At 53.2% G+C, this 14,194-nt stretch overlaps 1 protein-coding gene across 1 annotated transcript; it reads right to left on the minus strand.

Moving 5' to 3' along the window:
- Positions 1–3,513: 3,513 nt before the first annotated feature.
- Positions 3,514–13,009, minus strand: AIPL1 (aryl hydrocarbon receptor interacting protein like 1). The gene is made up of 6 exons (XM_056126493.1): positions 12,914–13,009; positions 11,888–12,067; positions 5,857–6,045; positions 4,072–4,248; positions 3,851–3,992; positions 3,514–3,716 (listed from the first exon to the last, which is right to left on the minus strand). Exons 1-6 carry the CDS (start codon positions 13,007–13,009, stop codon positions 3,514–3,516), a joined length of 987 nt encoding a protein of 328 aa, XP_055982468.1.
- Positions 13,010–14,194: the final 1,185 nt, after the last annotated feature.

Raw genomic sequence — 14,194 nt, forward strand, 5'->3', positions numbered from 1 at the left:
TCAATTCCTCCATCCCTCTCAGAGAGCCCGGCAAGCTACCAAGCGTAGTATCTACCGAGAGAGAGTATCTCACCCGCACGGCAAAGCCTGGCAAGCTACCCATGATATATTCAATATGGCAAACACAGTAACAACAAGTCTCACAATGGAGACATTACTGGGCCCGCTCGAGCAAATTGATGAACAACGGGATGACAGTGCTACAGTGCTAGAACGCGACTGGCCTCTGCTCCCGCTCTGTACAAGGAACTGACACCCCAGTCCACTGGTTCTCTGATTCCGTGTTCTAAAGACCTGTCACCAGCAGTGACCTAGCAATCCGGAGGAGTAAATGGTCAAGACTTGTGGAGGGCAGATCCAAAGCTTTCTCCAGAACAGCAGAACCCCACAATTTACTTGTTCTCTGCTGCCCCCTGCTGGCCGCTCAATAGCATGGATTGGATGGAAAGAGAAACTCATCACCTCTGCTGCCCAGATCAGTCAAGCCTCCTGGGGTTGTTATCAGGGCCCACTAGGAAGCTATGAAGTGGAGCAGAGCCCTGTATTCTGGCTGTGGGGTTCTGAGTCAGCTCCCTGTCCACATGCCCCCATTTACTGTGCACTGCTGAAAAGAGCAGGAGATACAATGGTTTGTTGTTCACATTCCTCTGCCTGTGGATGAGGGGGCCATATCCTCTCCCTCTCCCTCTCCCTTTTTATCTCTCTCTCTCTCTCTCTCTCTCACACACACACACACACACACACACACACACACACACACACACACACACCCCTAGCAGGGAAAAAACTCCATGAACTACTTCTTAAAAAGACTGAAAAATCACAGTGCAGAGGTGCAAGACCTGGGTATGGCCCAAGAAAGCCACTCTCTGTGATTTCTGTAGCATAAAGAAAGAAAGAAGGAAGGAAGGAAGGAAGGAAGGAAGGAAGGAAGGAAGGAAGGAAGGAAGGAGAAAAAAGGGAGGGGAAGGAAAGAGGAAGGAAAGAAGGAAGGAAGGAAGGAAGGAAGGAAGGGAGGGAGGGAGGGAGGGAAGGAGGGAGGGAAGGAGGGAGGGAGGGAGGGAATGGAAACAGAAAGACAGGAGGCAGCAAGGCTAGAGGAAGGCTGACAGAGTACATCCTAAATCGAACTCTGGTTTGATTTTTATCAATTGGCTTGGCAGGTAAGAAGGAACTTCTGGGCCTTCCAGACAGACTGTCCTTAGTGATTTCTGCAGTCGGGCACAGTAGCACCTCCCCAAGCACGAAGCCACAGGACCACACTCCACATGAGGCCTGTTCCCTGCCTTGCTCTTTCCCCTTGGGCTTGCAAACATGTAGGGGCCTCCAGAGGGGAGACTTTCGACGGCTGCTTTGTACAGGCCTGAGCAGAGTCCTGGGTGCCTTTGAGTATCCTTTTGGGGGGCCATGGGTGAGGGGAGATCCTCTCTGTCCCCACGATCAGGGCAAACAGCAAATCATCACATACGAGAAAGGGACAGGACAGCCTGGGTCAAACAATCTGCGGGCCAGAGCTCCACACTCGGCCGCGACTCTGCCAGTCTCCTGATCAGCTTCTCAGGCACACTAGAGCCTCCGGCTGCCTGGACACCACCCAACTCTCCACCAGGAGGCAAAGGTCCCTCTGCTGCTAGCTCCCAGATTCCCTGCTACTCCACACTTCTAGCTTAGGGGCTCCACCGGCCTCGGATAATGTCTCCTTTCTTCTCCATCCCGGTTCTCCCACAATGGACCTGGAGGAACCTTTATGAGCAAAAAGTAACCTCTTTCCTCCAGAGTTGGAGAGCTAACTTTTCTTTTTTGTTATTGTTGTTTTCTTTTTTTTTTTTCCTTTTTGGGTCACACCCAGCAATGCACAGGGGTTGTTCCTGGATCATGCAATCAGGAATTACGCCTGGTGGTGCTCAGGAGACCATTTGGGATGCTGGGAATCAAACCCAGATTGGCCACGTGCAAGGCAAATGCCCTACCCGCTCTGCTATCACTCCAATCCCGAGCTTACTTTTCAAACTAGGGCTAAAGAAGAGAGGAGGGAAAAAATGGAAAAATGTTCTAATAGACACTTGTTCCACATGAGACCAGGAATCACCACATTCTGTGACCCAGCAGTCACAAGTTTGGAACAGAAAAATCAATGCAGTCTCTGCTCCCCTGGGGACTGCAGGGACACACAGTAGGTCGTGCAAATGCAGCTTGTTGATGCCAGAGACTAGACGCCACCCAAGAACAGAGCACAAAACCTGCACTTTGTTTGTTTTATTTTATTTTTCAGTTTCAGGGCCACACCCAACAGTGCTTATTCAGGGCTTATTCCAGGCTCTGCATTCAGGGATCAGGCCTGGTGGTGCTCAGGGGAATCACGGGTGAGTGCCAGAGACGGAACCCAGGCCAGCCATGTGCAAGGCAAGTGGTGTCACCTGATGTACTGTCTCTCTGCCCAGAGGCTACATTTTAGATACAGACAGAACATAGATACTAGCAGCCAGATGTTGGCAGGGAAGAGCACATCAGACCTTAGGAGAGGGAATAGCCCCAGCCCTGCCCTCTCAGCTCACAGGAAGATATTTCCACCTAACAACTAAAGTGAATGGGCCTCAGTGATGCAGTTATCAAAATAACCAAGCCAAAGATCAAAACCACAACTATCTGAAATTAGGAGAAGGAAAAATAGGGATGAAGGATTTGTCAAAGTATTAAATAAATCCTCCTGTCCTTGACACGGGATAGAACTGGAGGTGGGGAAATGTTGATTTAAATACATTGGAATTAAGAAAATAGAGAAGACAAAAAAAATAGCAGGTCACACCACACTTTAATTCCCCAGCTCTCCCTGCCCTATGAATGTTCTCTACCATGGGCCTCAATTTTAAAAATAAATTCTGAGTTGTTTGTTTGTTTGTTTGTTTTCCTAAACGGCACTAAAATCCTGGTCTCCTGAACCAGACATGGCCACACCATCTGCTGGTTTCCCCACTCCTGTAGTCTGCTGGGCTCACTGGACAGAGCAGGGTGGGGATCTGGATGCAAAGAGGTGGCAGGAGAGACGTGGGAAGGGCAGGGGCACCGAGGGGTCAGTACACACTGGCCGTGCCATGGGAGATATAGATGCAGAGGACCAAGAAGGGCCCAGAAAGATGGGATGGACCCGATCAATGCACAGTGAGTGCCCAGCAGGACAAAAAAGATGAGGACCTCTTTGGAGATGAGGGAGACGCCCAGGCACTGAGGGGTGGGTGAAGGCCAGCTGCCAGGTGCTGAGGGACAGATAGAGGCCCTGGGCACTGAGGGATGGATGCAGGCTCTGAGCACCGAGGGACAGGCGTGGACCCCGGGCGTGGGGGGAAGGACACAGGCCCCAGGCATAGAGAGAAGGATACAGGCCCTGGGCACAGAGGGACGGATGCAGGCTCTGAGCACTGAGGGGCCGGCGCAGGTCCCGGGCACGGAGGGACGGATACAGGCCCTGGGCACGGAGGGATGGGTGCGGGCTTGCCGCAGGGCCTCAATTCACCCCTAGCGCAGCATGTCCCTGCAGCGCCGGCGCTCCTCCTCCCGCTTCTCCCGCGCGCGCGTCTCCAGCAGCGCCAGCTCCCGGTTCACCGCCTTCCGCATGGACGGCTCCAGCTCCAGCACCTTCGCCAGGTCGGCCCTGGCCTCCGCCTCGTTCCACACCGCGGCGTGCGCCCGGGCCCGCACGTAGTAGGCCTTCGCGACGCCTGCAGGAGGATGGAGGCCGGCTCGCACCAGCCGCGGCAGCCCCCGCCCGGCACGCAGACAACCCCGGGCTCCGGCTCGGGACCAGAGCGGGCCTGGCCGGGTCCGGCCGACCGAGCCCCGGCCCCCTGCCCACCTGGGTGGTGGCGGAGGACGTCGCCGGCGTGCTCCAGCACCTCGTAGTACTCCTCCGCCTTCAGCAGGCACTGGCAGTAGTTGAGGACGAGGGTGCTGACCAGCCTCTCCAGCTGCAGCCACGGCGCTTCCCAGGGCTTCTCCTGTTGGGCGAGGGTCGGTCCCGAACGAACCCGCCCCTCACCCTCGCCACGCCCCGGCACGCCCCGGCGCGCCGCTCACCTTGGCCTGCAGGTTCCTCAGGCACACGACGGCCTCCTGGTACTTGGCCGAAGCCTCCTGGTAGCGGCCCAGCTTGAAGAGCCGGTTCCCTTCTCCGTGGAGGATGGGCGCCGCCCGCCGCTTCTCCTGGTTGCTCAGGTTCCAGGTCTCCCTCTGGTACTCACTCGGGGCCTCGACCTGGCCAGGGAGCTGCGTGTCAGTGAGGTGGGGACCCCTGGTGCCTGCACCCCGGCAGAGTGCTAGGAGACAGTGGACCCCAGCTCCACTCACTGCAGTGGAATTTGCGCTTTTCGCACTGAGGTAGGTGTGCGGAATCCTGCTTCCTGGTGAAATACGCACCAGAAAGAGGCAACGATGCCCTGTACCTGCCCAGTAGCACCTTTGGACAAAGTAGAAAAAGGCTTCTCTTACTATGTAGCTGTTAGAAAAGATGAAGTCATGAAATTTACATACAAGTGGTACAATATGGAAAGTATCATGCTAAGCGAAATGAGTCAGAAAGAGAGGGATAGACATAGAAAGATTGCATTCATCTGGGGGATATAAAGTAACAAAATAGGAGATTAATACCCAAGAATAGCTGAGATCAGCACCAGGAGGATTACCCCATAACTTAGAGGCCAGCCGGGTATCCTAGAGGAAAGGGCAGTTCAGATAGAGAAGGGAGCACCAAATAAAGGATGTTTGGAGGATCCTCCCAGGAGGGGAGATGCATGTCGAAAGTAGACTATGGACTGAACATGTTTGCCACTCAATGCCTCTTTTGCAGACCACAACACCCAAACGTAGAGAGAGAGAACACAGGGGATTGCCCTGCCACAGAGGCAGGGGGGATGGGGGGATGGGGGTGGGGGGATATTATCCATGGTGGTGGAAAATGGGCACTGGTGGAGGGATGGGTATCTGATCATTGTGTAATTGAAACCAAAGCACAAAAAATTGTAAATCTACAACTGTAAAATAAAATAAAATAAAGGGAAAAAAAACAAAAACAAACAAACAAAAAAAAAGGCTTCTCTTGTCAGCACTTTGTTTCCAAGAATCAGAAGTTGTCAGGATTTACTGGCTCCATTCAAACAGGACACTTCATTGCCGGGAAGCGCTGGGAAACTACACAGACCATCATGAAAGGTAACAGTGGGGCTGTGCTCCCGCCTGTGGTCCAGATCAGCACCTGCATAGACTGAATCTCTCCCTCCCACCCTCATGCCCCAGACAGGGGCTCACAGTCCGTCTGTGGGCTCCAGGGAGAGGGTGTGGGTAGCTCCCTCCCGCTATTGGAGAAGCAGGGCTGAGCCCACAAACCTCAGGGACTGCAGATGAGGGTGTAACCCTAAATTTCTGAAGACGGAAACAGGAAGCAGACAAAAGGCCTTTGAAATGAATATGAGGGGCTGGAGCGATAGCACAGCGGGGAGGGCGGGCGTTTGCCTTGCACTCGGCTGACTCAGGTTCAACTTCCAGCATCCCATAAGGTCCCCCCAGCACTGGGAGTAATTCCTGAGTGCAGAGCCAGGAGTAACCCCTGAGCATCACTGGGTGTGACTCAAAAAGCCAAAAAGAAAAAAAAAAGAATATGAAAAACTTTTTCAAAATGACCCTAAGTGAGTTTTTCCTTGGAAAAGACAGGATTTTGGAGAAACCATCAAATTCCAGCCTGCCTGTGGTTTACGATTGCCCGTGTTCTCTGGAGTCAAGGTTGCCCTGCACCCAGAGCTGGTGGGCTTCTACCATGCCACTGCTGCTCTCTGACCTGCAGCAGCCCTCTGCCCCCTGTACTCCCACCTGCAGCAGCTCGATCACGAAGATCAGGGGCTGGGGCTCCTTCTGCAGCTCATCCAGGTCCTCGTAGCCCAGTGTGTGGTAGGCGAACATGTTGGCTAGCCCACAGGTGTGCACGTGCCACTCTGTGGGGTCCTTGCCCTCGGCCATCTGCCGCAGGCTCCTCGACAGGATGGGGTAGACCCCTGTGTGCTGTGGGGAGACACCGTGAGTGGTTTCCAGAGTTTCTGAACAGAGCGAGCACAGCTGCGGAGTCCCTGCTCTGGATCATGGCAGGACTCAGTCCCCACCTCCCTCCATCCCCCCCACACACACACACACACAGGAGACACTACCATAATCCCCTGCAGTCCCCACTGTGTTGTCTGGGACTGGAAAAGGGGCTGCTCACCCACTTGCTCCTTCAGTACTTAGGGTAACCCAGTAAGAGGGAAGGGGAATTACTATGATCCCCATCTATAGATTCTCAGGGAGGGCGGCATGCAGAGCAGGGCAGGGGACCAGTCAGAGAGAACAATGACAGTGTACCCAGGTCACCACCCCTCTGAGATTGTCCCATTGGTGGCACTTCATCTCCACTTGTGTGGAGATTCAAGGAGATGGTGCAGACTCGGGTCACAGCTCCCTCATGGGAGTGAGGTACCACCCTGGGCTGCAGCATGGCTGGGAAGCCTGGGGAGGGCCCCAGGCAAGGACTGGAAGCTAGAGGCCCTGACCGGGGCAGCTCAAGTGAAGACCCCTAATAGCAAAGCCAAGGGCAGCTCCAGGGGCACCAGGTCAAGGGCTAAAGGTCACCGCTGATTTCACAAGCGAGGATTAGCCTGAGTGCCCGCTGTCTTGTGAGCAGGAGGCCAGATGGCAGGTAAGCCTGCTGGGATTAAGGCCAAACAAAGACACAGAGAGGCCCAACGGCCACTGGGCTGGGTGGGGGAGGAGGAAAGGGGGGAGTTGGAGGCAGAGCCCTTCAGTCCAGGCCCTGCCTCCCAGAAAGCTCCTGGATGCTGAGAATCCCAGACCAGGTGAGTTGGATATGGCCTAAGCTTAATAACTGGTCCCACTGGATGCTGGCCACCTCAGCATTCTCAGAGCCCCTGGTCAGCAGGGGATGTGATCAGGCAGAGAGTGATCAAGGCCAGACAGGAATAGGTCTGCAGAGCCCACCCCCACAGGGGCAGGGCCTCCAGAGAGGAAGGGGACTCCACTCCACACACATGCACACACATGCTTGCACCCCAGGTGCCTAGCTGCAGGCCGGCAGGGCAGCTAGGGTCTCCAGAGGCCTCTGAGGGGCTGGAAACCAGCTGCCTTCTGGGTAGGCAGCCCAGGACCACGCCTCTCTCAGGAGTTCCCAGGCTAAAGGCTGGTTCTGGCTAAGGAGCTGACTGAGTCCACATCAGGGGTGGAGGTGAGCTGTTGTGGTGGCCCCCCTGGCACTAAAGCTAAGAGCATGTGTGCTAGTGCCCATCTCTGCTAGTCTCAGGAGCCCAGGGCCCAGCCTGCTTTCAAGCTGCCTGCCCAGCTCTCCCCCAGGTGGGCCTGACGACCTTCAGCCAACCAGTGGTGCTGGCTCCTGGTGGAATTTGAGTCTGCAAGTCCAGTCCTCACAAGACTGCGGTACCAGCAAAAACCCATAGAGACCAGTATCCTTCCTAGGATGGGGGAAAGGGACCCACAGAGAGGGTGCATTTCAGGGTAGAGCTCCCAGCACCCCTGACTCACCCAGAATCTCTGAGCATCTCTGGTTTAGCAGAAAGGAAGGGAGGGAGGCCTAAAGGGATGCAGGAAGGATCGTCCCACAGAAGTTCTGCTGGGACAAGGCCAGGCCCTCCTGTGTTCCTTATCAAATGGGCTATCGAACTACTGGTCCCCTAATTGCTTTCTAGAACTCAGGGTCTTTGGGGGGAGGGAGGCACACCCAACGATGTTTAAGGAGTATTCTGGAATCATTCCTGGCTTTGCTCAGGGAACTATATGGGATGGCAGGGATCAAACTCAGGCTGGCCACCTGCAAGGCAGTGCCCTCTAGGCTATACCTTTGGTCTGGCCGAGAACTCTCAGATTCTTAAGTAGAGAAGTGCCACTCAGAGGAGAAGGGGCCCTAACAATGAAACAAGCCAGGTAATCTCACCCTCTGGGATCCGGATACCTCCCCCTCTGCATTCCTAAACCTGGTAATCACTGCTTCATCCTTTAAGACCCAACCCAACATCTTCCTCTCCTTGAAGAAAACCCTCTAGGGACCCTAAGGCAGGCAGCTGGCTTGTTGTGTCACTGCTTAGGTGTCTGTTCCTCCTCCTTCAAGATTTAAGCTCCTTGCTTGGGGCTAGAGAAAGAGAACAGAGGGTGAGGCATTTGTCTTGCACATAGCCAATCTGGGTTTGATCCCCAGCATCCCATATGGTCCCCAAGCACTGCCAGGAGTGATTTCTGAACTCTGAGCCAGGAGTAACCTCTGAGCATCGCCGGGTGTGGCCCACAAACAAACAAAAATAGTGTCAAGGGTATACAAGTAGCTGTACTCCCCTGCTAGAACCTCCAAACAAGCTTTCAGAATTTAAGTTCCTCAAATAGGACCCCACAGTGGCAGGATCTGCTGCCTCATGTCCTCCTCTTGCTGCAGTGCAAAATGGCAGTGAGCAAGAGCCACAAAGTGACCAAGCATGGGAGAAAGCCCAGACCTGCCCTCTATCAGAGCTTCCAGCACACTGTGCAGGTGAGGACGTGATCCAGGGACCTTCCCCATCCCAATAGAGCCAATGAGCACCATGGATCACTTAAGGTCCCAAAGGACAAGCCAGTGCTGAATTCTTCAAGAAAAGAGACATGCAAGCAATGGCATGGCCATCGTGAGAAAGGTGGTGGCCACCAAAAAGCCCTCGTGAAACTTCTTTATGGAAATAAAACATTTCTTCCCCCTGACTCCCCAAAATTTAATTTCCTGGACTTTGTTTCTTTATTTTTTGGTTTTCTGGGCTACAAATGACTGTGTTCAGGAGTCATTCCAAATGGGACATGGCAGACCACATGTGCCCCCAGGGATCAAACCAGGGTCAGGCACACACATAGCAAGTGCCTTAACCCTTTACTATCTCTGGCCATTTGTTTCATTATTAATAAAGGACATGGGCCAGGTTTTCTAATGTGATATATATACTGGCAGATGGATGGATGGATGGATGGATGGATGGATGGATGGATGGATGGGTGGATGGATGATCAATGATAGATAGATGGATAGATGAAGAGGTGGATGGATGGATGGTGGATGGCGGGTGAATGGATAGATGATGAGTGGATAATTAGTGATAGAAGACTAGATTATGAATTGGAGAGCATAGATTAACTGAAACCTGAAATGGGTAAAAGGTGGATAGTTAACAAATGACTCTAGAAGTGGTGTGTGTATGTGTGTGTGTGTGTGAGAGAGAGAGAGAGAGAGAGGAGAGAGAGACAGAGGAGAGGAGTGGGAGAGATGGAGGGAGGGAGAGAGAGGCTTATAATTATGGCTGGGAAGAATAGGTGTGGAGGCCACTGGGAAAATTGGGACATGACAATGGGACATGAAAACCACCAGCCTGGAGGCGGAATCGTGCATTCATGTTGCTGTTGTATTGTCAAAAGAACACAGACACCACAGGAGACGGCCTCATACCTACATCCCAGGAAAAACAGCAGTTTGTAGGTTTGCAAGCAACAAATCAATCAGCCAATCAAGACTGTATTGACAACCCCTGTGCACTTCACTCCTGCTTTAGCGAATGTACATCCTGAGAGGGGCCTTGTGTTCTTGGGGGAACACACATCCTGGGTGTTCCCTCAAGCTTTGCCTGTATGTGTGACCTAAATTCCGGGTGTTCATGGCTCTAAGAAGTTCAAAATATTGCTGCAACTCCTCTATTGCCTTTGCCACAATCTTCCCTAATCTACCTCATACTGTGTAATTCCTATAACAACACTTAACTTTGGGTTTTGCTTATTTATACGTGAGGAAATTGAGTGCACAGAGACATCCCCAGTCATCAAGTTAATAAAGAACAGGGCAGTGCTAAAACGTGGGTCTCTCCCTCTCTGCCTCCCTCTCTGTCTCTCTGTTTCTCTCTGTCTCTCTGTCTCTGTCTCTGTCTCTCTGTCTCTATCTATCTATCTATCTATCTATCTATCTATCTATCTCTCCCAAGTTGCTCTTTTGTAAGATCACTGTTCAGGTTCACATCTGGGTGAGTCCAATGTGAACAAAAAAGAAAAGGTCAGTGGTCCCCAATGAAATAATGTGGGTAAATTGGGTAAATTCATGAGATGAAAGGCAAGAGGACACTTTGTGATAGCTGCATCAGCTGCCACTGAGCTCAATGGCCAACCCCACCAGTACAGTGAGAGGCAGAAATGTGGGTGGCACCTGCATGCAGGGCACACAGGTTATAGAAAGTGGTCACGGTCACGGTCCTCCCGTTGTTCATCGATTTGCTCGAGAGGGCCCAGTAACATTGTGAGACTTGTTACTGTGTTTGGCATATCAAATATGATAACGGGGAGCTTGCCAGGCTTTGCTGTGCGGGTGAGATACTCTCGGTAGCTTGCTGCGCTCTCCAAGAGGGGTGGAGGAATTGAACCTGGGTCAGCCAGGTCGGCCACGTGCAAGGCAAATGCCCTACCGCTGTGCTATCACTCCAGCCCATAGAAAGTGGAGTAGAAAGTGGAGTGATTAAAAATTTAACTCTATTTTGCTCCATAGCTTGGAGACCAGCCACACATTCTAGGGGAAAAGGGAGCTCAGGAAAAATTTTTACTTTTGTATTTGCTTGAAAGCTTCTCTAAGAAAAGTACGTTTAAAGATTTGGGCCAGACAGGGCTGGAACAATGGTATAACCTGTTGGGCATTAACTCTGCAAGCAGCCAGCCCAGGTTCAATCTCTGGCACCCCATATGGTTCCCTGAACACCTCCAGGAGTGATCCTAGAACCTCTGGGTGTAGCCAAGAAAAGGCCTGTCACTGGCACTGTCACTGTCCTCCCGTTGTTCATCCATTTTCTCGAGTGGGCCCAGTAACGTCTCCATTGTGAGACTTTGTTGTTACTGTGTTTGGCATATCGAATACATCACAAGTAGCTTGCCAGGCTTTGCCGATTATTGCTAATTGAAAACTTTTCCCAAGAAAAGGCCTAAAAAAAGAAGAAAAAAAAAGATTTGGACTGGAGCGATAGTATAGCAGGTAGGGAGCTTATGTTGCATGTGGTCATGCCAGGTTTGACCCCTGACACTATATCCCTGAACCCCACCAGTAGTGAGCACAGAGCCAGGAGTAAGCCCTGAGCACCTCTAGGTGTGACCTCTCAAAAATAAAACAAAATTTAAAAATATCAGTGAGTGTTGCCCTGTCTATGGGGCTGAAGGAGAATAATTAGCTTCTACAGGTGATTCTAAGAGTGCTCATGCTAGACCCAGGTTCTGTCCCTGGCACCACATGACTCCCCAAGCACTGATGGGTTCAGCCCTGTTTCAGGCCCCAAAACAGCACCAGGTGTGGCCTGGCTATCTCCAGGACCAGGAGGCCCTTGCAGTGTTGTCGCCTTCGGCCCCTGGCATTGAGCCACTGACCTGACTGACTACGAACCCCCTAGTGGAGCCCCCAGGCCTCCTGAGCCCTGCTTGGGAAACACCCCCAAATCGGAGTGTCACAAAGGAAACGATTCCTCAATGTTGTAAGAGTCAGGCAGAGTGCGCAGAAGAGTGACCAGCGGCCCAAAGTCCCCTCCGACCTAGCAGCCCTGAGGCAAGCACAGGGACAGTGCAGTGGACAGGGAAACTACGCTCTCAAGTGCCACCTGCGAGCTCCAGTGCCACAACACAGAGCCACAAGAGAGGCTGTTTTCCCCAAGGTCCTCTTCCTTGTTGGCGGGACAGAAAATGGGGGTGCATTCTGAGAGAAACGGTGCTCGCCTCACCTTCTAAGACATAGCAGTCCCGCCAAGTGTGTGTGTTTGTGTCAGGGTGTGTCTGTGTCCAGAGTGTGACCCAGGCTCTGGGGCCGACTTACAATGGTGTCACACCAGAACTCGGCCACCTCATTCAGGCGCATGGACGTCAGCAGGATTTCCCAGGCCTCCAGCTTGAACATGTTCCCAATGATGATGTGCATCGGCCGGCCCGCTTGCCTGCTGTCGTCGATCACCGTCCGCTCCTCGTCGCATTTCATGGTGCGGAAATGAAAGGTCACCTGATGGGCAAGAGCGTGGACTGGATGAAGACACACCTCAGGGAACAGCAGAAGCCAGCCCACCACCACCACCAATTCCCAGGGTGGCCGTGAGGGCCAGGTCGTCCAACCCTGTCTGGTGGCCCCAGCATGAGAAGTCCAGGCCCTCCTAAAGGACCCCAGCATGTTTAGCAGCTTGGAGCAGGAGGATCTTCCTTAACCAACAAGAGAGGGGAAGAAGCTCAGGCTTTGCATGTGGTAGCTCCACGTTAGCTTCCCTGACGAGCACAGAGCTGGGAGTAGCCCCTGAATGCTGCCAGGCATGGCTCAAAAACCAAAATAAATAAATAAGCCCTTGATCTGTTAGTCAGACCATTCCCTCCAGCTGGCTGGAGGGGAAACCCACTGCCAGACTGTCCACAGATACAATGACCCCAAAGCCCCACCCTTCTTTAGGCTCGAGAAAATCCCCAAAGGCCCACCTGACTCCTTGCTGAAGGCTAATTTGCAAAGCAGCAAAATTGCCCCTTGAACATCTGGGCTTAGCCAGCTACTTTTGTTGTTGTTGTTTTTGTTGTTTTATGGGTAACACCTGCAGATGCACAGGGGTTACTCCTGACTCTGCACTCAGGAATTATTCCTGGCAGTGCTCAGGGGACCATATGGGATGCTGGGAATCGAACCTGGGTCTGCCACGTGCAAGGCAAACGCCCTACCCGCTGGTGCTATTGCTCCAGCCCCCAGTTCCGGCTATTTCTATTGGCAAAGCCCACCAAAGAGCCCAAGTTCCACTTGGCACAGCAAATATGCAGAAGGCTGCCTGGGGGGTATGGATGTGGGGATGCCCATGCGGGGAGCTCCACTTACTCGGGACCCGGTGATGAAGTCTGGGAGTGTCCCGGTGCCTCCATGCAGGATGGTTTTCTTGATTCCTTCCACCCCGAGTAGCAGGGCAGTGTCCATGGTGTCCCCCCAAGTTGGTCCAGGAGACACAGATTAGCTCCCAGGACGAAGGTGCCTAAGCACTCACCCAGGGATTTGTGGATTTGTGGAGTAGGGAGGGTGTGATGAAAGAAGGGGGGTGGAGTGGGGGAGACTCTGCAAGCTGGAACCTGGCTGCTGGCCAGGGCACCCTGCTGCCAGCCCATCACCACCCCGCTGGCCATGTCCCTGCTTGACACCAACCAGTGCAGCTGCGTCTTTACCCCATGGAACAGGAACTGGAGCTCCTCTAAAGACCAGGGGGAGGCACAAACAAGGAAAAGCAGGGAGACCCGAAGTCCCTTTGCCCTGCCCGACTGGCTGGGGCGCTGGCCCGGAGTCAGACTCTTGGTGCTCTGGACCCTAAACCCAGGCCTTTGAGGTCTGCTCCATCTGTCTTTGCCATGCCCTCCTCCCCTCCGCCTGAGGCCCGCCCTGGAGGGAGTGACATTTGGGCAGGAGGGGGAAAGGATGGTTTATGACCGGGAACACTAACACCAGGGAGCCAGGGAATGTGTTTCCGGCAGCTGAGGAGCTGCAACCCCAGGCTGCACTCCTACAATGTCTCGCTTAGGGCAGTAGGGACCTCCCGACACCCTTCGAGGATCTCTGTTCGGTGTTCCGAGATCCAGACAGAATTTATTCTAGGTATCCGGTTCGGGGTAGCAGGGATCCCACCTTCAGTTCTAAAAGTAAAAACGAATGTGAAGATGGTTTGCGCCACCTTGTGGTCAATTTAAGTTCTTGCGCCTGTAAAATTTCCCAAGGTCCTGAAGGTACTGGGGGAGTCTGAGCTTTTCTGTAGCCAGAACTTGTTTCTGAGAGAAGGGTAGCAAGATCCGTCCCAGGGAGAGAGGACTCTTGACTAGAGAGCAGACAGGGCTCTGGTCACAGGCAGATCCATACCCTGCTGCTCTGTGACCTTGGAGATTTCCTACCTAAAATCAGGAAACCTTCTTCCCTTCCCCTGCCGTCCTCTCCAGGAAGATGATGAGCAGTGAGGGACATGAAACCCGGCACCCTGAAAGTCTTGAATCCTGGGAGCCACTGGCATAGAAGAAGCCAGGCCTGGGCCAAACTGGACTGGGCAGAGGAGCCGACCAGCCAGGGGCTGCTGACTCTGGACCCCACCTCCTGCTCAGACACACCCTCTTGGCTCCCCAGAAC

This window comes from Sorex fumeus, unplaced genomic scaffold (assembly GCF_029834395.1).
Source record: "Sorex fumeus unplaced genomic scaffold, SorFum_2.1 ptg000063l, whole genome shotgun sequence".
Taxonomy (NCBI): domain Eukaryota; kingdom Metazoa; phylum Chordata; class Mammalia; order Eulipotyphla; family Soricidae; genus Sorex; species Sorex fumeus.